Source organism: Carassius carassius, chromosome 30 (genome assembly GCF_963082965.1).
Source record: "Carassius carassius chromosome 30, fCarCar2.1, whole genome shotgun sequence".
NCBI lineage: Eukaryota > Metazoa > Chordata > Actinopteri > Cypriniformes > Cyprinidae > Carassius > Carassius carassius.
The window spans coordinates 14,706,767-14,731,896 of NC_081784.1; the positions used below are offsets into that span (position 1 = coordinate 14,706,767).

At 38.4% G+C, this 25,130-nt stretch overlaps 1 protein-coding gene across 3 annotated transcripts in view; it reads right to left on the reverse strand.

Annotated features, from left to right (window-relative positions):
* Positions 1 to 11,286: 11,286 nt before the first annotated feature.
* LOC132110705 (SERTA domain-containing protein 2-like) overlaps positions 11,287 to 25,130 on the reverse strand; it is a 36,874-nt gene continuing 23,030 nt past the window's right edge. For 2 of the 3 annotated variants that reach the window (XM_059517542.1, XM_059517540.1), the window contains exon 2: positions 11,287 to 13,569. In XM_059517542.1, coding sequence (XP_059373525.1) covers positions 12,477 to 13,565 — 1,089 coding nt within the window. In that variant the 5' untranslated portion in view covers positions 13,566 to 13,569 and the 3' untranslated portion in view covers positions 11,287 to 12,476. Of the gene's footprint in view, positions 13,573 to 25,130 lie in introns of all 3 variants that reach the window. The other variant, XM_059517541.1, reaches the window with a different exon arrangement.

Below are 25,130 nucleotides of genomic sequence, written 5' to 3' on the forward strand. Positions count from 1 at the left end.
ACCACTTAAATGAAAGCTTGAGGTTTTGGTCAGAGAGTGGTTGTGTGGTGAAACATCAATTTCATAACTTGTATAAAAATTTCACTTCCCACGGTCATGCATCCCAACCAACAAATAAATACAATTAATTTTATTAACTTCTAAAATGCATTTATGTTATTTTATTTTAAGGATTTTTTTTTTTTTTTTTTTTTTGAAAACCACTTTTCCTAGATTCATGGTATGCTGGATCTTATCCAAGCACTTTGGGTTGTAGAGGGAAACACCTTGGACAAATGTCATTTTATATATGGTATATTTTTTAATATTAATTTAAATATATATATTACATTTTATTTTTGAGCAGAGGCATTACATCATGTCCTTTTAAAACGAATGAATATTCTTTAACAAAGTGTGGACTTTTGGGTGACAGCAAATGGCTGCATGCACTGTGACCTGCTTTGTCCAGAAGTGTATTTGAGCATGCAAATTTAATAATTGTTTATTTAGCAGGTCCAGACTGTAATTAGGTTAATGCTGCAGTCACTCTGCACTGCTCTCCCACTGCTCCATTCTCCTAATATGCTCAGGCAGAAAGCACAACAGACAGCCGTGGCACTGCCCACCATGCTCTGATCGTGCCTGCTTGGGCCTGCTGGACAACTCACCCACCTGCCACACATGACGCCAATGTATGATCCTCTAACTGACCATAGGCGTCGATTTCGGGGGGGGCGGGGGGGACGCGCCCCCCCCCAGATTTCGTCATGAGTCATTTTGTACCCACCACTTTTTTTTTTTTTTTTTAAAGTAAAAGAACTCGAGGGTTTTTAAACCTCGAGTTCTGCTGCTGCGATGGCTACACGCTTTTCTGTTCATTAAAACTGCAACAACTGTAACATTGGGATACGTTCTAGGTTGGGGGAGGGGGAGTCATCGTGTCACTGTTATTATTTTCTCTATAGACGGTTTCAACGGCAACAACATAAACAAACGTTACTGCGCATGCGCGCTTTTGCGGACCTAACTTAACTTCCGGTAGACTTCCAAATAGAATCAATAACAACAGCCAAGTCCCTCTAGAGTAGATATTTTTTGATAACAAACAAAATATGTTTGCTGCATGGATCAGGCGGACTTAATGAGAATGCAAATCCATTCTTTGCCAATAGGAGATGTTTTAAAGCATAGACATAAAGCGCGAGAAATGGAGGTTTCCCCAGTAACAGCTGTAAACAAAGTACGCGCACACACGCTGCTTTATCAGGCATATAACATGCAAGTCTTCCTTCAGAAATACAGCGATATAAAAAACACCTGTGCCTCGTTTTGATATTTAAACATATAAATGTAAGGAATTATTATTATTAAACGTGCAGTACGTAACGTTACTCATGTTTATTCAGCGAAGCCTTTTTGAAAATCGATCAGTTTTAAAATTGTGGTGAGTTTCCAAAAATAAATAAATGTATGGGAAACACATCCCGCAGCACAACCACCTGAGCCCTCAGTCTACTCATCGCCTTGACTTTAACCGCGTTTGTAGAAGGCACTGCAGCCAGACCGATATACACAACACAGACCGGAAGTTAACTTAGGTCCAGGCGCGTGCGCCCGATAAAACCGTCTATATGACTATCGCGCTTCTTTTTTTTAAAGAATGTTTTTCAAATGAGTTGACAGTTTGAAATGGACAGTGAACGAGCGGGAACGAGGCTACCTAGTCTTTGTTGGGATTGGCCAGAATTTCTGGCGAATGTATCATAGACGAGCAAGTCATTTAGCCTTCATACAATATCACAAGGTTGCATCCTAGTGCCATGGACTATAACATATCAAAGTGATAACCTGTAGAACAAATGGATGTTGTTGTACACACAGCATGGGTCTGCAGACCATTGACACAAAGGTAAGACGCGATAACTTATGTTTATTAAGATTTGCTGGTATTATAGCTAGGTCTTGTGCATTTGCACACAAGGGATCGGCTGTTTTAATTCTTCTCTTGCAATTAATGTTACGTTAGACTTCCTTAGCCACCAACTTAATTAGCTAGTTACGGTTTGCGTTCATACAGCAAGTGTTGGGGGAGATGATTGTTGAGTAGTCAGTATCTTGTTTAATTATTGCTTGAATCTATTGCTGAATTCTGAAATAGTTGTGATGATGATGATGATGATGATGAGGAATGGATCAAGTTTTAGTCAAAATGCCTGATGTAGATTGGATGGATGCATGTTGTTGTGAATTGAGAGCATTCAGATCATGGTGTGATAGTCAATAGTGTTCATGTGCTACACGTATTTTTGCTTTTTCAATCTTGATAAAATTTGTAGTGCTTAAGTTGTGTTGTCTGTTATTTCTTGATAATAACACCGTTGCCATGAAAAACAGAGCGTTGCTGTGGACGCGGCAGGATTCTAATCGTAGAGACGGAACTATTTTCTTTAGCGGAAGCAATACAATTGTATACAATACAATACAATACAAATAAGTGTTTAAATCAATAAACTCTTTTTTAAATCAATATTTTGTGTCAAATTATTGATTTATTTGGTGGGTAGCCATGTAATAAGTGGGATAATGTAGAGCGAGGCCCGATTTTGGGTTAGATTTTTTTCCCCGTTTTCAGTGGTTATAACAAAGCAACATGAAAGAGAAAATTGGTAATCATTGTTTAGGTACATTAAACCACGTCATGGCCATGTCATATTGTCAACATGGTACTTATATGATGATATGAAGCAGATTAGTGGGTCATATATCATATGTCTAATGCTTTGTACGGCTTTCTTCTTCATAAAACAAGTCGGACATCATCACATTTTTGTATACATTTTTATTTATTAACATTAATAAGATACAGGACGTATTTCAAAACATGACCTGCGCGAAAGAGAAAAAAAAATGCATCATTGTACCCACCACTTCTGAAAATGCACTTCTGAATGCGTCTCTGTCCCCACCACATTTCAAACCAAACTGACGCCCATGTAACTGACATTAACCATCACCTGTAGAAAATGCTGATGGATGTCTAAAAGTGTTCCCGGGCATTAAAGGAATAAACATCCAATGAACAGATGTAATAAGCTTAGTATTTAGGATGTCATATTCAAGATCTTTCTTCGAATCTGCTTTCACCATATGAATATTTGCAATCTGTTTCTTTTTCTCTGTATCGTTCCTTTACTGAATATGTTTTAATATGCTTATTGTGTGTTATTTTGTGAATGTCAAGCTCCCACACACTTCCTCACACCCACTCTCTCTATATAGCAGGTGTGTGTGGTCTGTTTCTTACTTCCTGTTCTTTCCCCTCAACACACACACACACACACACACACACACACACACACACACACACGGACACAAATACAAGATCACATGAACTTATTTACAGCAACACACCATATAATTTTTTTTTTTTTTGAAGTGTCTGATAGGTTTAAAAATCCATGCAAGTCTGACAGTCTTGGCTCCATCCTTCAGGGCTCAGTGTCCTTCATAATAATTAACTCTCCGTGACCTTTGATACAAATGTAACTCGGCATAAGCTCACTGTTATATGGCAAACTTCCATTCTAGTGAAACTTCTAAACTCCTGTGGGGTCTGTATGTCTGATGCCTTTAAATCTTACATTATCCATCATTGTTTTAATTCAGTCCTTGTTTGTGTTTCAGGTAACTTTAAAAAAAATATTTAAAATAGCTTTTATTAATTTATTACATTTTACATTGATCAAGTTAAAAATATGATTTATTATTGCTAAATAATAATTAATAATTTAATTTAATTTACTTAACTCAAGCTTTTTTAACAGTAAATCCAATATTAACAGTGTGTATTTTGACAATCAAATACAAATTCAGAATTTTAAAAGCAAATCAATGCATGTTGTAAAACTATAAATTACTTTATGAATAAACAAATGAACAAAAAAATAATGTGGATATTGCATGATTGGATGGTCCATTTTTTTGTAGGATCCCACAATGGGGGAATACCCATAACCTTTACATTTCAAAAAATTAATTTGCTATGCTTGAGGAAGCATGGGGACTTTAAAGAGATTGTTGCTTTTGGTATGTAATGTAGATGATAGATAAAGTCTTTTGGTCAACTTTCAATCTATGCTTAATGTATCAGTATTCAAATCATCTATTAAATTATCCTCTATGTATTTCAAATGTTTACTATTATTATATTGTTAAACATAACATTCAGCCTTACTTTCAGTTCTCACAATAGTTTTATAATGGTACAAAAAGACATCTTTGAAAAAGACTTCAGTGTATTATTTAGTGTAAAATGGTTAAATAATTCCTCTCCTGAAAACTGAAATATAATTTGAATTTTTTTCTTGAATGTCATAAATTAAGCCAATGAATATCAGACTGTCTAGATTCTGCAGATAGATTAATGCATGTATATTTATAGAACAATAATGATGAATTTAACCTTAACTATATGTAATCAAGTGCAGTAACGTGATATCTGTAACATGGACACTGTAAATAAAGCATTACCATCTATTCTTCAGAGGAAGGGTGAAGATGCCGCTGTAACGAACGATTCAAATTCCAGCCAGAGGGGGCAGCTATGGGCTGGTGTGTGTGTGTGTGTGTGTGTGTGTGTGTGTGTGTGTTATATAAAAGTGCAACTGCTTGTGTGCCTGCTGAGCTGGGCTTGTGGTTGGCGGAGGGAAGGTGTGGCTTCTTTCCCTCCGTGGTCACAGCAGAACAAGATCATTCAGATATTTGCACAAAGCCAACCTGACAGGGAGAAGGGGAGGAGAGAGCAAGGCTCTTGCAGTCTCTCTCATTCTTCTTTCTTCTCTCTCTTTCTCTCTATGCCTCCACAGAAACAAGGAAGACTGTCTGCTTCATGGCCTGTGAACTGAGCAGAATCAAATTAGAAATGCAGCTGCAAGGGCAGGTTACTTTCTACCTCTCATTTAATTTAAAAGGATAGTTCACTCAAAAATTTATATTTTCATTATTTACACAGCAGCATGTTTTTTAGATGAATTTAGGGGAATGTCTGAGCTGCTCTTTTTCTATACAGTAAAAGAGTATGAGGAGTAGTAGTACAAAGTTAATCAAAGCTCACAGTACAATAATTTAGAGTATTTTGACCAATAGCTGATGTATCGTATACTCTCTCTAATGCTGGGTACATACCACAAGTAAATCGGGCTGATTTTGGACCGATTTCTCCCCTTCCGACAATCCTAGGGGATGTCCCGATTATCTTGGTGGTTCTAAAGATTATCTTATCAGATTTTCCTGTGGTGTGAGGAGCGTTAACAGTGAAAATCTGCTCAGAAGAACATCGGAGATCACAAAACGTAAATGTTCAACATGTTGGGATTTCAATATCAATTCATATGTATTTACTGTACATAAAAGGGGATACAAATCTTTTGTTGAATGCCTTTTTAGCCCCATTTATACTTGGGATTAAATTCAGTATTTGCTTGCATTCATTATTTATACTTATATAAGTATCATTTTTTTAAAAAAGGATGTAAGTATTAACTTTTTTAATTTCACATTTGAAAATCTAGTCTTTAATCATGTCTAAATATTTCTTCAAATGAAAAACTTAAAAATAATAAGTACACGCCTGCAATATTTTAGATACAATTTAGTAAAGAGCCATACAGGTTCCTTTCGTCAGTGGGTTAACCATGGCTTTACAAATGAAAAGGATTTGTTTGTTTGTTTGTTTTTTGACCACAAAATGAGTCTAATTTGTCTCTTTTCATTGGAATTTAAAACCCTTTCTTAATTTTAACCTTAAAGGAACTCTCCACTTTTTCTTTTAATTTTTGGGTGAATTATTCCTTTAATGTTGCCTCTCCATCACTCTCCAGAATAAAATGATATTGTAAATGTCATCGACAAAATAATCAATGCATAGTATGCTGTAATGTTGCTTAAAAAATGCATAAAATTGTCTATTCTACTTAAATCCATTCAAATAGATTGTCAACGCTGGTTTAGAGAGCTCCATGACCCACGTGACCGCGTGGCGACGCCGGGGTGGATCAAAGCTTAAGTGTAGAAAAACATTGTATCTATTGTTTAAATTTCGTATTAAAACTTCTAAAAATTTCAAAGCCGAGACTGTTCCATATCGCAAGCACGGTGGCCAATTTGGCGTGAGATTGACATGTGAGCCGGGACAGAGCCTGTAAGCATGTTGGCAACCCTGGTCAGTAGGACCCCAAGTGATCCCATTGGCTGAACATTTTTTGATGAATTCCCTTTTTTATTGCTTTCTTACAATTCTACAAAATCTCATTATGATATGTTGCTTGAACTATGTTATAATGACCATTGATGTGCGTTTCATTTAGCTTATGTACTAGTATAGCACACAGACTGATTAGTGAAAGTGAAAGTCAATGACATTTGCCATGTATGGTAGCCCATACTCAGAATTGTTGCTCTGCATTTAACCCATCCAAGTGCACACACACAGCAGTGAGAAGTGAACACACACCCAGAGCAGTGGGCAGCTATATATCCAGCGCCCGGGGAGCAACTGTGGGGTTCAGTGCCTTGCTCAAGGGCACTTCAGCCAGGGTATTGAGGGTGGAAGTGAGCGCTGTTTTTTCAATCCCCCCACTGACAACTCCTACCACCACTGAGACTCAAACCGGCAACCTTCTGATAACTAGTCCAGCTCTCTAACCATTAGGCCACAGCTGCCTCACCAGCTTTATAGATTTGCTTTTTCAAAAGTACACTGATATGTAATTTTAAAGCGGTGAGACTGTATGTTCTATTTAGGGATAAATAAGATACAAAGATTAACTTTTGTATCTTAGAGTACCACTCCAGTGATAGCTTTGTACCTTTTTTTCTGAAAGTGTATATTAAGCAATTACTGTAAATACATACAAAACCGATTAAAAAAAAGTTGGGACACTGTACAAATTGTGAGTAAAAAAGGAATGGAACAATTTATAAATCTAAAAAACGTATATTTTATTCACAATAGATTATAGATAACATATCAAATGTTGAAAGTGAGACATTTTGAAATGTCATGCCAAATATTGGCTCATTTAGGATTTGATGAGAGCTACACATTCCAAAAAGGTTGGCACAGGTAGCAATAAGAGGCCGGAAAAGTTAAATGTACATATAAGGAACGTAATGAAAATCACAACATGGGCTCAGGAATACTTCCAGAAAACTTTGTCGGTGAACACAATCCACAGTGCCATTTGCCATTGCTGGTTAAAACTCTATAGGTCAAAAAAGAAGCCATATCCAGACATCATCTCTTTCAGAAAAGACCTTGCATTTTCCAACATGACAATGCCAGACCACATATTGCATAAATTACAACATCATGTCTGCGTAGAAGAAGGATCCGGGTACTGAAATGGCCAGCCTGTAGTCCAGATCTTTCACCCATAGAAAACATGTGGCGCATCATAAAGAGGAAGATGCGACAAAGAAGACCTAAGACAGTTGAGCAACTAGAAGCCTGTATTAGACAAGAATGGGACAACATTCCTATTCCTAAACTTGAGCAACTTGTCTCCTCAGTCCCCAGATGTTTGCAGACTATTATAAAAAGAAGAGGGGATGCCACACAGTGGTAAACATGGCCTTGTCCCAACTTTTTTTTAGATGTGTTGATGCCATGAAATTTAAAATCAACTTATTTTTTCCTAAAAACGATACATTTTCTCAGTTTAAACATATGATATGTCATCTATGTTGTATCCTGAATAAAATATTGAAATTTGAAACTTCTGTTTTTATTCACAATTTGTACAGTGTCCCAACTTTTTTGGACTCTGATTTGTATTTTAAATTACTGTTGTTTGTGTACTTTGTATAACTGATAGCTAATGGGGAGGTAGGACCTGTCTTGTCATGATACTGGTCCATCAGACAGGTGTGTCAACTGTGTCATGAAAAATAATGAAAATCACTCTGGTGTATTTTTGCCCATTGATTATTCTTGGCCTGGGACTATTGGCACAAGTGAAGAGGTTTGAAGACCACCCACCTCCTTAAATATAAAACAAAATTAGAATCATTCAAGTTATTGTGAAACTTGACAAGGTTTTTATTGTATTTTTTACTTTTTATTCAGAGATATTTGAGATATATGCAAGTGGGAAATATAGGATGGAACTTTTATCCATCAGTGACTGGATCCTGAAAAGTGAGTGTTACTAGAATTGAGTGTTAAGAGGTTAAAAAGAAATATACCAGTCTATGTTAACATTAATTAATTAATACATAAGAAATGTATATATATATATATATATATATATATATATATATATAATTTAAATAATAATAATAATAATTTTTAGAATATGAAGATTTTGAGTTGCACTCTGCCTGTCAGTTATTTTGAGTGTTTTTCAGGGTTTTCAGACATACTGTATCTGTAAATGACTGTAGTTAACAAAACTCCAAACATTACAGCACCTTCCAATCATGCATTACAGTGAGCTGCAGTTAGGAAACACATTCTTTCTTTTCTTTGGTTTGACCCATTTCTTCATGTGGATAAAAGTGGGCCAACAAAGAAGGTTGAAGGGAAAAGAAAAGATGCTAACCAAAGCAAATTAGTCAGCTTTATGACACAGGACCGATAACACTTACTGGAAACAATACAGTATGAGAAGGCAAATATTTCACCTGCTAACTGCACATGAAACATGAAACTTAAGAAGCTTGACTATAAAGGGGCGGAAAATGAAAACAAGCCCTTTATGACAGCACATGATTAAGGTTGTGTCTGCATAGAGCTGAACTGAGAAACAACTAGAGTTGTTTTAGATAAAGGAAAGAAAAACATAGTAAAAGTGAGATGGTCAGCATGAGTGATCCTACAGCTCATACACTGACTCACTACTCTCATAAAAAACAACATGATCCACTGGGGAAAAACATTCATGTTGACCAGAGATCAGTTGGGCCATGTTTCGAGCCGGCCATCCCCCTACACTTTACACAGACACTGCCACATGCTAAAACTGTCCCTGCTACACAGCTGTGCGGCCCCAATACTGGAAATAGACTCCTGCTACCAGCTCATGAGTCATAGGTGCAAAATGGAGGCAACTGTTGATGCGGAGAAATGTCCGCTGCTTCATACAGGGCAGCTCAATTATACAGCTTACCTGTTCATTTGTGGTAAAAGGACCATTTTAGGTTCTCTAAACAAACTTTATGGAACAGTTCTTAAAATGACCATTTTTTTTCTTAGTGTGAAGAAATTTTTGCAGCCCGAAGAACCATTTTCTACAATGAAGAATCATTTTGTGCAGTGGAAAGGTTCCATTGATGTTAAGGTTGAAAAGGTGGAAATACAGATCCTAATAAAGAACCATAATTTTAAAGAGTGTATGCACTCACTATATTTTAATAGTGGCATGCTTTAGTGTGATGGAAAATAAGGAAAACAAATGCAGAATGTATTTTTTATCCATTTATTGTATGGTATAAAACTAGAAAAGTAAGACTGTTTCAAATTCATGGACACATGTCCATATTTGATATATTATACAGTCCACACCTTGATGCAAATACAGTGATCATCAGTTGATGGGTTATTTTTCTCAAAATGAACGTGTTCGTAATATTGCATAGAAAAAGGCACAGCTCCAAGGCCTGAAGATACAGCCTTTCTTAATGAGCAGAAAACCCTCCACCACGTTTTCTCTCTCCTTTTCATTCACACACACACACATACACATACGCGCACACACACACACACGAACAATCACGGTGGTCACTATCCTGAAACCACTTTAACCTTCCCAGAATATATGGCCTGAACCATAGGACAGTGAGACACCATTAAAAAAACAACAACAATCAATATCATCAGAAATCATGCTGCCCTTCTTTTCATTTGGCATTGAGGGTTATCAAAAGATTTTCCCAGAAATAGGCTTTGGAAGATTGAAATTCTGAGGTTTGTAGAGAATAAAGTATTGCTTCACAAACCTTTTCCTAGCACACAATCTGAAATATATAAAACATTAAATACTTATAATTAAATAAGGGCAGGGAGTGTTGACCTAGACGACTAGCACAAACACCACCCCAAATTATAATACAATAAAATAAAAAGACACAAAATAATGCATTATTAAACAAGACGGGAAAAAAATGGCTTCCACCCCAATTAATAAGCAGTGATACATTCCCATAAGCATAATACATTCCTATCTCATATTCTGTACAAATTACAATCTGGATGTTATCTTAACAAAAATAAATATATTTACACAGGAAACAAAAATAAATAACTTAAAACAAAACAAGCACTCCAAATCCAAAATCCTATAAGAAATATTAATCATAGTTTTGCTTCCATAGATTTGTCCACTCGGCTCTCATTCACTCATGTTTTCAATTCTCAGGCAATCTCTCTTTTGAACTCTGGGTAGTAACAAATCTAAATCGTCACCTCTATCTTACGTCTTCATGATAGGAAGTTCAAATCCCAGATTTTTAATGGTCACACTTGTATGGGAAATAATATTTCATTTAAAAATACACATTGTCTTTCGTCTCTGACACTGCACCCTACTTTTTTAAATTGATTCTCACCAGTTTTTGTTTGTCGGTATGTATATCTAACATTATTATTGTAAGCTAGTTTACCATGTGAAACCATGTCAAACTAATACAGCTGATATGATAAATGGTCCCTTTTCTTTTAAGTTAGGTGCACATAAAATAATCCTTCCAAACCTAATCTGATCAACATCAGTGGTTTATACTGTGCAGTCTATTGCATATACATGCACAATACTCTCCCATCATATCTGTTCATAACAAAGCTCCCCCAAATGTACTCCACCTAAATGTAATGTGACCATTTCTACTGGCCAAACGACACTAAAACCCAGCAGGGCAACAGAGAGAGAGTCTGACTGGAACATGAACAGATACCATTAATAAAACTCAAACACACAATGGTATAAATAAGATGAAATAAGAACAAACCATAGAAAAACCATCTGACATCTGTACAATTATGAGCTATAATCCTGCATGCTTTAGTATGTTAACAGAAATGTACCTTTGTACTGGTGAGAGATGTATATGAAAGAAATGTTTGGCAAACAGATGATAATGAATGAACTGAATAGCAACCACAAACTTTCTTGTCCGGTACAGTTTTCCCCCATTTTGCATGATCAAACATGCATAGATCATCTTGTTGTGCATTAGTGTAGCATTAAAACTGAACCAGCCACTCACTGAGTGATGAAATAAAACCAAAGCAAAGGCTAAAAAAGGAAAGTGGACAGTTTGCTTATTACTGATCAGAAAAGCATTGATTGCATATGTTATTTGTAGCATAAAGGGTTTTAGCATTGGCTTTATCAAAGAAATGTATCTGTAAAACAATGTGCATCAGAATAAATGTTTACTTATTGCCAGCTGAGATGTAAACACATGGAATCTGAGCCAGTATGGCAGATCACAAGAAATCTGTTAGGGTGACTGTAAATATCTGACCACTACACACATCCATGTATAAAATAATGCAGTAAAGCATATTCCATAAATGTGTATATTTCATAAATGTATATGTTTTACTGAATGAAGCTTAAAGGGGTAGTTCACCCGAAATTAATATCCTATCATCATTTACTCACCATGTTTTTCCAAACCTGTATGACTTTACTTCTTCTACATGAAAAGCTATTTTAAAGACAGTTAAAAAGGGTGCAAAACAACACTGAACCCCATTGACTGTCATTATGGACAATTTTTTTTTTTTTAAATATCTTATTTTCTACAGAAGAAAGAAACTTATACAGGTCTGGAAGGACATGATGGTGAGTAAATGGTGGACTATCCCTTTAATGCATGTTAAAATGAAAGCAGACAAAAAAGAATAAATTACCACATTTTAACAGAATACTTTAAATATTACTAAAAAGCAATAAAACAGCTCTGAATAGAAAAAAATAACATTAACATAAAATAACCAAGTTGCTCTCTTAAAATAATTGTGCTTTGTGAAAATGAGAGAAAAAATTGAAAATAGGCTGCCGTTGCACGTTCTTGCACCTGTATACTGAGAAGGGGAAAGAGAGATGCTACTCCTCTGATAATCCATCTTGTTCGATTAGAAATGGTGATGAGAAAAATGAGACAAGACAAACAAACAGGAATTTACCAAGTGGTCATAAATGATGAAGGCACTCAGATCTGCCAGAAGCCAAAGTATGTTCCATAAGATTTCTTCATGTTCTATTTTGGGAAAGGCAAGCATAGTGCATGCACAGTGTTGAGAAGTAGTACTGGGCAACATCACCATTAAAATGGACAATTTACTTTGTTTTTAAAAACAAAACAAACACAAAACTGTACAAAAAGCCCACAAACACTCACAATGTAATTCTTCAGTTTCTTTCTCAGTTCATGTGTAAAAACTCTTTAATTGGTTTTGCATTTTTTCCCCAGTTCCCTTCCAAACCTGGTCATGATCCTACAAGCACCTCCATAATATGGTCCAGTTCGGTGAGATCCATTTTGAAAGGCTGGTTCGAGCCAACAGCAGGAGCGGCAGCGCTGTAGGGTGAAAGAGTCTTGAGGAGCTCGTCCGCTGTCACCATGGGCGCCAGTTTCGATGGGGCCACACCCGAGGACGAGGTGCAGGGGTCAAAGTCATACATGGAAGTGTCAATGTCTGCAAACAGGATGTCGTCTAGGGCCAGATCTGTCAAAAATCCTGAGGACGAGGCAGAGGGTGAGGTGCTCATGTCCAGGCTGTTAGGAGGGAGAGTATCTGGTGTGTTAGGGACCAGCCCTTCAAGCTTTGGGCTGCAGGGCTTACTGCAGTCTTTGGAGTCCAAGGCCCCTGAGTTTAAGCTGGGGGGACACATCGGCATTTGGAGGGGCACTGTAAGGGATGAGGGGGAGGTAGCACCAGGCGCTGATGTAGTTATAGGTAAGGGTGAAGGACAGAGCTCCTCAATCTCATCCAGGGCAGAAGAGAAGCTGTCTCTGGCCACAGATGAAAGGAGTCTGGGAAGAGTTGGCGGAAAAGGAGGAGCGAGTGGAGAGGGTGATGTGCAAAGCGTGACACTGTCCTCCTCTAAAAGTGAAGCTGGGGTGAGACAGGCCTCCAAAGGTGCTGGGTTTGACAGCCCTGATGATGGAGATGTAAGGACCGGAGAGGAGTGTGCTGGCGACTGAGACAGCGGCGGAGCTACCATGGACAACACACTGAAAGCAGGTTGCACCTCACGGAAACCTTCATCCACGGGGTCGTCGGGTGGAGGGGAAGGGGGGAAGAAGAGCGGCCGCAGGTTGCCCTCCTGTTTCAGTTCGTCCTGGATGCGCCTCAACATGTTGTTGATGAGTACACGCTTTTCCAAGCTGGGCTCAGTCAGGGCCCGGTGGTTGTACAGCTTCACCAGAGACATGTTGAAGATGGTCTGCCTCTGCAGGGTGTAGGAGACCTTCGAGAGCCCTTCGGCCATCGCTCCGGCCCCTGCCGCCAGCGCTTTGCCTTCCAGGCCCTCTTCATCCTCATCTAGTTTCCGCTTTGCGCCTTTACCCAACATATATCTGCTTGGAAAGTAAAGAGAGACAGAGAGCATGTTAGCCACACAGCCATTCGTAACCTTATTACACATTGCTATTTATCTCTCTTATTAACACTTGTTCCATATAAAAATAAAATAACTATAATAACTAATGGTCAAAATGTCAAATATACACATTTCTAGAAACTGAGATTATAAAGGTCTAAGTGTGTAATTCTTTCTATGGTAAAATACTTTCTCCATGGCAGCTGAACATGCAGAGACAACAAGTTAGCCAGTTTTAGGTTATTTGCCCTTCAAGTGAAGTTTTAAATACCATAATTATGAGTTCTGAACACATGAATGAAGTTAATCACATTTACAATCGGGAAACTAGGAATTCTACACGTGTTGCTGAACTGTGACATTGGATTGGGAGTATTCAGTTGAAACATGGCAGAAACACTGATTTACAATACAGACAATAAAATAATGTAAGTAATATTTATATTTTTCATAATTTCAAATTCAGATGGGTTTATCGTTCACAATATAATTATTTTGTTTTGTTTAGGTTTCTTTCATGTTATGTCTCCTACTTGAATGCGGGACATGTAACAAATGCCTGACACAGAGGTACAAATTTCCAAGGAGAAAGCATTTGATGAAAGCATTATATCTGCTAAAAAACATAAAAGCTGTGACATTATTGAAACGTTGCTCTGTTTGTTTGAGAATTCTGACCAGTCCAACATAACAGCACTGGCTCAACCAATGAGGTGAGTTCGGGGGCGGGGCCAGTGGTTTACCTGACTAATGGCAGTTAGGGGGTGTGTTTGGGGAAAATGTTTCATTATTTTTGTTATTCTGCTGGCTGCTGCTAGTTCACAGAAATTGCACACTAAAACAGTTTTTTAGGCTTTTCTGATTTTATTTGAAATCATAATGAAGAAGGTGAAAGGAAAGTACAGAAAGTGCCAGGGGAAATAGGACCGGATCATCACTAAATCTTGGATCAACATTTTGATGATTCAAAAAAAACACCAATTTTATGTTTATAAGAGATAATTTAAAAAATCTTGTAATAGTGTTTTATAAATGGCCATTTTCATAAAAACATTTTTGAAACTATAGAACCAATAGATGAATAACATATACAAACAAAACAGCTGGTATGACCCAGCTGACCAAATAGACTTAGTTAAAAATACAAGAAATTGTTTTGATACACAGATTTGTGGCTTGAAGCTTGGTTGCTATGACACTGGCTTGCAAGCTGTTGTCATATTAGCATGCGGAGCCGCCGCTGAGGTGAGAGTCAGTACAGTCTCTCTGCATTTATTGCAAAGAGACCAAAATGTCTCACATTACAAATGTGCCAAACAGATAAGGTAACAATATGGGAACACACTATGTAATATGGAAGCAATCACCGCATCTTGAATAGGACATTAACGACAACAATATCGAAGCACAAGAATTCACCCTTGATTTATGGGGAAAGACATGCTGCTGGAAATAACTGTATACTGCATGAGCAGCTACTGCAGGAGCATTAACAGGAATACAGCTCTGACTACTCCTTCCTTAGCCTTGCTGCAGCGAGGTGGAAGGCAAATGTGTGTCAGACTTTCAGTAAGTACTCACGGTAAGAATGTGTCACACGAGCGCAAAGCCCTGATCACTCCCTGCTTAAACACATGCTGGCTGCAGGAAGACAAGATCCAGCTGAGTGTTTGGTAGAAAAGGGGGACAGAGAGGAGGAGCGAGGAGAGTGTGTCCTATGCTGAGCTTTGCATGTTAGGCAGCTGTGTTCTCATCTACTGTAGCACTAGTTTCCTGCTTTGAGATTTAAAACAGATCACATGAGCCACTGTAATATTACAGTACACTAATTCACCATTGCTCTGCAAGGAGAGAGGAAAAAGAAGGGTCTAATGGTTGAGGTTGTGGAGACACCATTGACAGCTGGTCTGAAAAACAAAGTTGTACACTGGACCGTTTCACTGTGCTTTCAACTTAGCGTGACTTGCATGTATGTGGGAGCTATTTAAGAAAAAGTTCCTTTGATGAAAGGTTTCTGTTATGTTATGAAGTAGTCATCTAAATTTATTTTACGCATTTGGCTTTTATCTAAAGCGACTTTAACTGTATTTAAATTACGCCGTACATTTGATCAGTATGGGATGTGTGTTTGCTGAGAACTGAAGCCATAACCTTGAAAGTTATTGCACCATACACTTCCAGTTGAGCTAGATTCTTACATTTTATTCATTCTTTAAAACTCTAGTATGTATAAAACAGTATTCACCAACTCTTTTTTAATCCTTCACTGCAATATTCGCTAACATTCAAAAGTTTGGGGTTGGTAAGATAATTTTTAATGTTTTTAAAAGAAGTCTCTTATGCTCCTTACAGTTTTGTATTTTAACAGATTTTAAAATGTAATTTATTCCTGTGATGAAAAAGCAATTCCTTCAGAATAGGATCATGTGACAAGATGATTCATAGAGTAGAACTCTTCAACTATATGTGTGTACATGATTTTAAACATTAAAAAAAATACATTTGCAACTGCATGTAAAACTTTTTAATGAGGAAAAAAATACCAACTGTCCCTTTAAGACAATACAACCAATAATTATGGTGTTAACCAGACTATGGTTCATCTGACTTGGTGATGTCAGCGAAAAAGAAAGCGATCTCAGAAGTTATTAAATTTTCATGAAAGATTATGAAGACCAATATTTTTTTTCCTTTAGAATGAAGAGTGCCAGTGAATCACTCACAAAAAGACCATGAATATGTATTAAATGAAAAACAAATTGTGATTTTGTTTTCACACTGACTTTAAGGTCAGAATGATGGTTATTTATGAAGTAAAACATGTACAAGTCATTTAAACCAACAGATCAGTCTTCTCTATAGCTCAAAAGGAAAGCAGAAACAGGCAGCAAGGAGTTAGTGAGTTGAGTGAGACAGAAAGAGATGGAAGCCGTTCCTGAGGCCTCCCCTCATTAACATATAGTGAAGCCTGGTAGCGGTTGGCAGCATTGCAGTGTGCTTGAACCTAATGCAGGCTGACAGCCTCACACACCCTATCCTTGGCAGCATACACACACACACTCTGCGCAGACGCAGATCTGTCAGGCAGCTCTTCTCACTCAGGAAGTGCAAGTGGCTGGGCCTGTTGCCTTGCTGCCTGTTACCATGACAAACACAGTCAGCTGGGAATCCACCCAAAGAGTTGACAAAGAGAACGAAAGAGAGAGAGAGAGTTTGGGGGAGAAGAGGGGCTGAAGAAAGTTAAAGAAAGAAATGTTTCTCTTCTTTCACTGAGCTGAATCTTAAACAATAAACGACTAGCTGGACAGAAAAACAGGTTATGTCTGCTAGAGATGGATGTGCATTCCAAAGCATGGCATTTACATGATGGAGAGTTTGTGAACAAATAAACAAGATTTACACTCATATGCTGTCCAGATCAGTTAATTTATTGGGGGACAGAGTGAATAATTGAGTTAAAGGTGGGGCAAGCGATTTTTCAAAAACGCTTTAGAAAACTCACAAAGGGCTACAAAGGGAAAAGACCTTAACTCGCTAGAGTGTAAAACTGAGAAAAACGAATTTAAACTTTTTACTTGTCCAGCCAAATTAATTATAGATAGCACACTGGAAATTTAACAATTAGATGTTTTAGTAATGAAAATGATCTACATTCAAAATTGTGAGCTCAAACTTGATTTTTACCCCTATTTTGAAGTTAATGTACTCTGCCTTTGCATTGTCTGCAAAATGTGAGAAATCACACCAAGGCAAAAGGCAGTAACTTCCACATTATCAATATTTGGTTGCTGATCACAATTTACAAAATCGTTATAGTAACACCGGAATAAAATCTAGTGATCATGGGCTGTCTCATATAGGCTTTTGCATATAGTAATGTGACTGTATTAAAGGTGCAGTGTGTAAATTTTAGCAGCATTTAGCGGTGAGGTTGCGAATTGCAACCAACGGTTCAGTTCCCCACTCATCCCCCCCTTTTAGTGAAGCTACGGTGGCTGACACAGGTAAAGATGTCATCGGTAAAGACAGCAGAGAGCATGAGATTTCTTTACAAAGATAAATCAAGGAATAATATTTACTTAATTATTCAATAAATCAAATTGCGAATGTTAATGTACTTGTTCATCATTGTGTCAGTGTTTTATTCGTAAGAACAACAAAGTGACGAAACGTGCCTTTTTTGTTTTTTTGTTTGTTTTTTGACCATAACAAGCAGACTAAAAAGTTAAACATGAGTGGATACTGTGGATACCAATTTATTTGCCATGCTCAGTAATGTAAAATAACGCTAGACATAGCATAATTGCTTTTATATTGATTTGTATGAAATAGCCCAACATAAAAGAACGGCTTGTGGATTGATGTGAACGCCAACAAGCAGGAATAATGCAGAGAATGCTTGTGGATTAAACATCTCCGATGACATTCATCGCCATTAGGGGTGGAACAGTTCGATTTTTTCACGGTTCGGTTTTAGAGTTGCGGTTTTGGTATAGTTCAGTATGTGCTACTGTATGTTTATGGAAAAACTATACTTTCAAATAAAATAAAACATTTCAAATGTCAACATTGGCTACCAGAAATCACTTACCCCACCATTAAAAAATATCAAGAGAGATGTTTAAAAATATAAGACATGAGATGATGGTAAATGGTCTGCATTTATATAGCGCTTTCAACAGACCCCATGGCCATCCAAAGCGCTTTACAAGTTGTCTCACATTCAACCATTCACTCACTCATTCATACACGACTGCGGTGTCAGCCATTCAAGGCACCATCCATCTCAAGGACACCTCGACACTTGGTCAGGTGGAGCCGGGGATTGAACCACCAACCTTCCGGTTTGTAGACAACCTACATGAACCACTGAGCCACTGCCGCCACTAAAATGTAGGAGTACTAGTTTTGCCAAAACTTTTACAGTTGAGGATGCAATTTCAGGCTGTTTTCGAGAGGTTATCTGAAGGATGAGTAACAGAAAATGAGTCAAAGAATGACTCAAATAATAAAGATAGCATCTTACACTAAGCATCTAAAAAGTCACTGCAGATTGTGTTCAGATCTATGAGTGGTTCAAAGTGGCAGGCACAAATGTGACTGTAAAAAAACATGCAAAAATCATGGAGTACCACAAACTATTTAGTCTGTCACTGTGGATATAAACTCACCAAGAGTGGCCTAGAACTGTATGCCATTGTCTGAAGCTTTCAAGAAAGTGTCTAGAAAATAAAGTTTCCCACAGCAATCCACACAGAGGAATGCCACAGCAGCTGAACGCATCCTTGTGACTCAAGCTGAGGAGGGGATACAACTGTCTGCAGCACTCAAATGCCACTGCCGCCCCACCCTACGCATTCTTTCTGATTGTGCCTCTGACTGCTTCTGCTTCGCTCCATCATTTTGCTTTCATCTTAAGTGCGAAAAGTCAAAGTGTGTATCATTCTGCTCCGTAAAACTGAAGTCCACTGGCCAGGGAGTTTCTAGGCCGGTCCAGTTCCATTGTCAGAATCATTCCACTGCAGTGAAACATTCACTCCCTAGAAATTATCAGAAAGCATCATTTAAACAAGTACAGATTGTTGGTCACTATATTCACTCCTGGAAAAGTGTAAGCATGAGTATACAGTGGGTACAGAAAATAATGAACCCCACCCTCCTTTAAAATAATCACATTTTGTTGCTTTGCAGCCTGAAAATGAAGATGGACACAATTTGTTTTACCCAGTTGTATTTACTCAGTGCAACTTATGACATCTAAGTGAAAGATATAACACCAACATGTCAAAAAATAAAAATCAAGTATCAAAAAAAAAAGTATCAAATTGTGTCAGTATTTTGTAGAACCACATTTTGCTTTAAGCCTTTAGTCTGTTTGGATATGCCTCTACTAACTTTGCACATCTAGACTTTGTGATGTTTGCCCACTCTTCTTTGCAGAACTGCTCAAGTTCAATTAAATTTGTTGGTGAGTGGGACTGCAGTCTTCAAGTCATTCCACAGATTTTCAGTGGGGTTAAAGTCTGGACCTTGATTGGGCCATGCAAGGATATTCACCTTTTTCTCCTTCAGCAACTGTGTGCTCAGTTTTGCTGTGTGTTTTGGGTCATTGTCATGTTGGAAGGTAAACCTTATTTCCATTGACAACTTTCTAACAGAGGGCAGCAGATTTTCCTCAAGATTTTGATAGTATTTTGCCTCATTCATTTTTCCTTCTACCCTGACAAGTACTCCAGTCCCTGCTGCAGAGAAACACCCCCATAAGAGGATATTACCACCGCCATGCTTTACTGAAGAAATGCTGTTATTTGGCTGGTAAGCTGCATTGGATTTCCACCAGATATTTCGTTTGGACTTGAGGCCAAACAATTAAGTTTTAGTCTCATCTGCCTCAGAATCTTCTAGGTGCATTTTGGCAAAGCTCAGTCATGACTGCATGTTGCCTTTCTTGAGGAGTGGTTTTTTTTTTTTTTGCAACCCTCTCATACAAGTTACATTTGTGGAGAATTTGTGATATTGTTGTCACATGCACACAATGAACACTCTTTGTCATAAAATCCTGGAACTGCTTCAGAGTTGCACTAGACTTCTTGGTAGCCTCTCTGACCAGTTTCCTCCGGGCTGTTTCAACCAGTTTGGAGTGACGTCCTGATCCAGGGAGGGTGTTGTACCAAATACGTATTGATGGGACGATTGTTACCGAGGCTACGACACAGTTTAAGTGAAGTGAGTGGTGTGACATACAGCCAAGTATGGAGAACCATACTCAGAATTTGTGCTCTTCATTTAACCCATAAGTGCACACACACACCGTTTGAACATACACCCGGAGCAGTGGGCAGCCATTTATGCTGCGGCACCCAGGGAGCAGTTGGGGGTTCGGTGCCTTGGTCAAGGGCACCTCAGTAGAGGTATAGCCTGCCTGAGACTCGAACCCACAACCTTAGGGTTAGGAGTCAAACTCTCTAACCATTAGGCCACGACTTCCCCGACTTTTCAAAGCTCTATTGTATCACACACTGTGACAATGCTTGCATCCTCTGCCACGCAATGTTTTGTTAGATTTGGTGGAGAAACCAAGTCTGACCACCAGATGTCGCTAATGCACACTGTGTTAAAAGCTTCGGTTAATTAACTGTTTTTCGGCATAATTTCATGAAAGCCTCAAACAGTTCAGAAAGCTTCAATTTCCCATAACTACAAATACTTTTCTTAATAATAGATTTCACTGTGCTTCTAGGCTTTGATAAAGTCTTTTACATTTTTCTGTATCTGTCTCCTGATTTGATCTTCTAACAGTGCCTTGCCCCCATAGATTGTATAAAAACAAGCAGAACTTTAAGGCTTAATATAATTTAAACGGATGAGTTATAAAAAATTCACCCCCCTCACAGTTGTCATGGAGGGCAAAATTAGCTATATAGACCAAAATTATTTTTTGAACCAGGCTGTAAACATATTTTTTTCTGCTGCAAATTTGGGCGTTTTAACATGGGGAGTCTATGGAATTGACTCCCTTTTGCAGCCAGCCTTTAGTGGCAAGTTGACGAATTACAGTTTTTCACGTCCGTGTGGGTTTCACGAGAGAGAGTGGGAGGTTGCTGCTTGCTTGCCACCCATAGTTGACTGTTTGCTTCAGATGCACTACCAAGGACTGAAATGCTCCAAGAAAGCTCTTTTCATGCTGGGCTAATCAAAAGGACCACAGCTGATCACAGCTGAAAGTCAAATGGCTTTTTGTGCCATTAGGAAGGTGATTAGCTAGTGAGTTTATAAGTCATTTTTGGTAGGTGGGTGATGCTTTTTCCAACTCAGTGATTCTGTTTTTTTATTCATTTATTTTTCTGATGTATAGGAGTTGTACTGTATCCACTTTAAATATACAAAGACAAAATCTTATTTTCTGACTTTATAAAACTTCCATTAAGTGTATTTCATGAAGTACATTATCTTTTTTTTTCAGACAAGCACATATTTTATTACAGCTGTAGCTATTAACATATGCACAATGGCATGCTATTCAGTAAGGCTGTTGATGAGTACCAGTTATTTTTAATGTGCTATCTTGTGATCAAATCAAAGAATCATCAGTGTTTCATTGTTGGAGGATTGAAGGCCCTTTCTAGTGTCCAAATTTGTGTTCAAGATACAGTGATTCACATTATATAGGGAACTAAGAACTATGATGAGACATAACCAAAGAGATAGACAATAAAGGATCGAGAAGGACTGCACCACTACTGTGGCTTCTTGGATCACTTAGTTATTTTGCCAGGTCGCCTTCTGTGTAAAAGCAAACATGTCCCCGGATTAATTCCGGGATTGAACCCGGGTTGGAGACCTAGTAACATTGCCGGGTTCAGTCCCGGAACGAGCGCTGTGTGAACAAAAGCCAGAACTAATGTCGTGTCATAGTAATGAGCACGTTATCGCGCAACTCTTTTACCAGATGTTTTGAAGGCAAATCAACGTTTGCGAAAAAAATGTCCAAACTTTAATGAAGCAAAGATCAGTTAGTTCCTCTCTTTCCGCGCTGAAGTTGAAATCGTTCCCTAGCTATAGTGAAAGTTAACGTGCCTAGCATTTTCGACTCGTACATTACACATCACACCCTGATGACACGTGTCTTTACGGGACCTTTATGGGTTGTGTGTGAAAGCCTGCACATATTCCGGGTAATCACTGGGAGTGTGAAAGTGCAAAATCTAGTGACCCGGGAACAATTGCTGGAACACATTACCCATGTATTTGCCAGAATCGCAATGTGAAAGGGGCTTAAGAAGTAGAGGTCTTCATGGGTCCAAAAATTTGTGCCCAAACCCGAAAGAGACCGGTAATGTACTACACCGAACCGACCCGTCTATTATTTCAAAAGCTGGACCCGGACCCGTATAGATCAGAGAAATGCCTACCCGGACCCGACCTGGACCCGTCTTTTATTAGAAAGCTGGACCCGAACCCGCCGGGAAGACACAGACCTGACTGGACCCGATTGTCATATTCCACCTTAAATTGCTATTACAAATCAATAAACCTGTTTTTTTAACTTTTTGTCTTATCTAATTTAAGGAGCCGTAGTCTCTCTTCCTTGTACCTGACTGCCTATGATGCATTACAATCCTCAGACAAGAAAGTTATCCATGTTATTCCACTTGTTATTCCAACGTATCCATTATTACCGTGCGTGCACTTGCATTAACTCTGAGTCTGCACGCTCTGCTTCTAACAGCAGAGAGAGAGAGAGAGAGAGAGAGAGAGAGAGAGAGAGATCACTTTTTTTTTTTTTTGCACAGTTTTCTTTTCCTAATTTTACAAGTTGCAAGTTACAAAAAACACAAGCAGTGACTCCAATCGCACGGGTATTACACACAATGTTGAACAGACCCGGGACCCGAAGTAATAGATTCGGACCCAACCCAGACCCAGCTGATCATTTAAGATATAGACCCGAACCCGTTCGGGTCCCGGGTCGGGTCTCGGGTGCACTGTGAAGACCTCTAGTAAGAAGTGCTGGGGCAGCAATTAGTGTTCCCTAATGCAAAGAGACATTCATAAACAGACAACCTGTCTCTTTGCTCCCTAATCCACCAGCACTGAGCAATGACCCTGAGTGAAAACTCTCCAAGGAGAGGAAAAAACACAGCATCAAAAAAATGTCTATGGCGCAAGACAGGCTTCATCGAGTTTGACAAAATTGCTTGTAGAAGACCACCTCTAAAAAGGACACCTTCAAAAGCACAACTTAGTCCCTGGTTGCAGCTCCAGTCGGTAGCTAAGTGTCTGAAACACAGCACCAGATAACGTGGAATCATTGTAAAAAAATAAAAGAGAGGCCTTTCGGACGGAGAGCTCTGACTGAGTTGTCAGAGTAGAGTCTGGAAATATGTCAGGGCTGCTAAGCAGGCTGTACGTTCTGTTCCAATCCTACACACAACACATACGGCACATGTGGGACAGGTGTGGCACTGGAGCTTCGGCACTGGGTGTTCTGGTGGAGATTGGGTGAGAGAATGCAGCAGAAAGGATGGCGTGAGCAGGCAAACAAGTGCAGCGGAGAGGATTTTCAGTGATATTATGATCCTGTAACAGGATCTGCACGTTTCCATGCCTGTGCTTCAGAGCTCCCCTCCCCCTCACAGCTATTTCAGATCCGGAGGGTACTGATTCCCACAAACACACCCTTACACACTCACTCACGCTGTCTCTAGCTCTCAAACACCTGCAGATATAAATGCACGAATGTAGACACATGCCTGCTGCACTAATGGCAAATGGGTGCATCAGACATAGCAGACAAACACCCATAAAGGACAGCACCAGTCATGAAGCAGATGATGCTACTGGTTAATGCTATTTTTCTCATAGGGATTTTTAAAAAGTTTTTAAGAGTTTTAAGCCATGAACCAAACCAACCAGCTATGAAATGACAAATGACAAAATGACAAATGTACAAATACATTTTTGACTATTTTCTGTACAAAACTATACAGAAACATTTCAGACACATGTTTAACCATCCTCTCCACCTGGGCTCTGTACCTGCTGTCATTTGTTGCAGTGCAAAGTTAGAGTGACATTTATATGGGAACTCCTGAAGAATGGTCAATGACACTGACCAAACAAGCAAAACAGTAAGAAAGTAAAGCAGACTAACAAAAAACAGGGAAAGTGGCAAGACAGATATAGAAAAGGCAGTGTGAGAAAAGATAAGAAGAGAGAGGGATGTTTGAGACAGAAAGAGCGGTTGAGACAGACAGATGGAGAAGGCCCAGACGCCACATTCACACACAGCACAGAGTTAAAGCTGCAGGGGTCAGACAACCATCTGACATCTTAAAAACTAACCAAATAACATGTCTGTAAAACTGTCGCATGCTGGATCTGTACCGTACCTTAACCGTGCCTGTTGTACAGTCTTTACCATACCACAAAGTTTTACAATGCTAAAGACGGTCAAACAAGTGGACAGATATGCATTTGTTGCTTTACTGCAGATTTTTAGAACATGATCTCACTTGTATTGCCCAGAACTGAAAAGTAATAAAAGAAAACATCAGTTACTAGGCAAGCGAGTCTACACTGTGTTGCCATGTAAAACTTTAGAGCCGTCTGTCTTTACTTTCAGAGTGACTAAGAGAGCTAATGAAAACTCATTCTGTCACTTATGCTCCTCAAATGAGCAGATAAGATGTCCACTTCTCACAGTTTTTTTTTTATCATTGTGAGTCAAAACTAGTAACAATATGTAAAAAGTAAGTAATGGCTGATATGATATTGATCATTATATGTGTGTGCATGTGTGTGTGTTTATATGTATATGTGTATACAGTATATAGATAGATAGATAGATAGATAGATAGATAGATAGATAGATAGATAGATAGATAGATAGATAGATAGATAGATAGGAAAGATTTATTTACTGCATTTGTTTAAAATACAGTAAAACAGTAATGTTGTGAAATTATTGCAATTTAAAACAACTGTTTTCTATTTTAATATATTTGAAGTTTATTCTTGTGATGGCACAGCTGAATT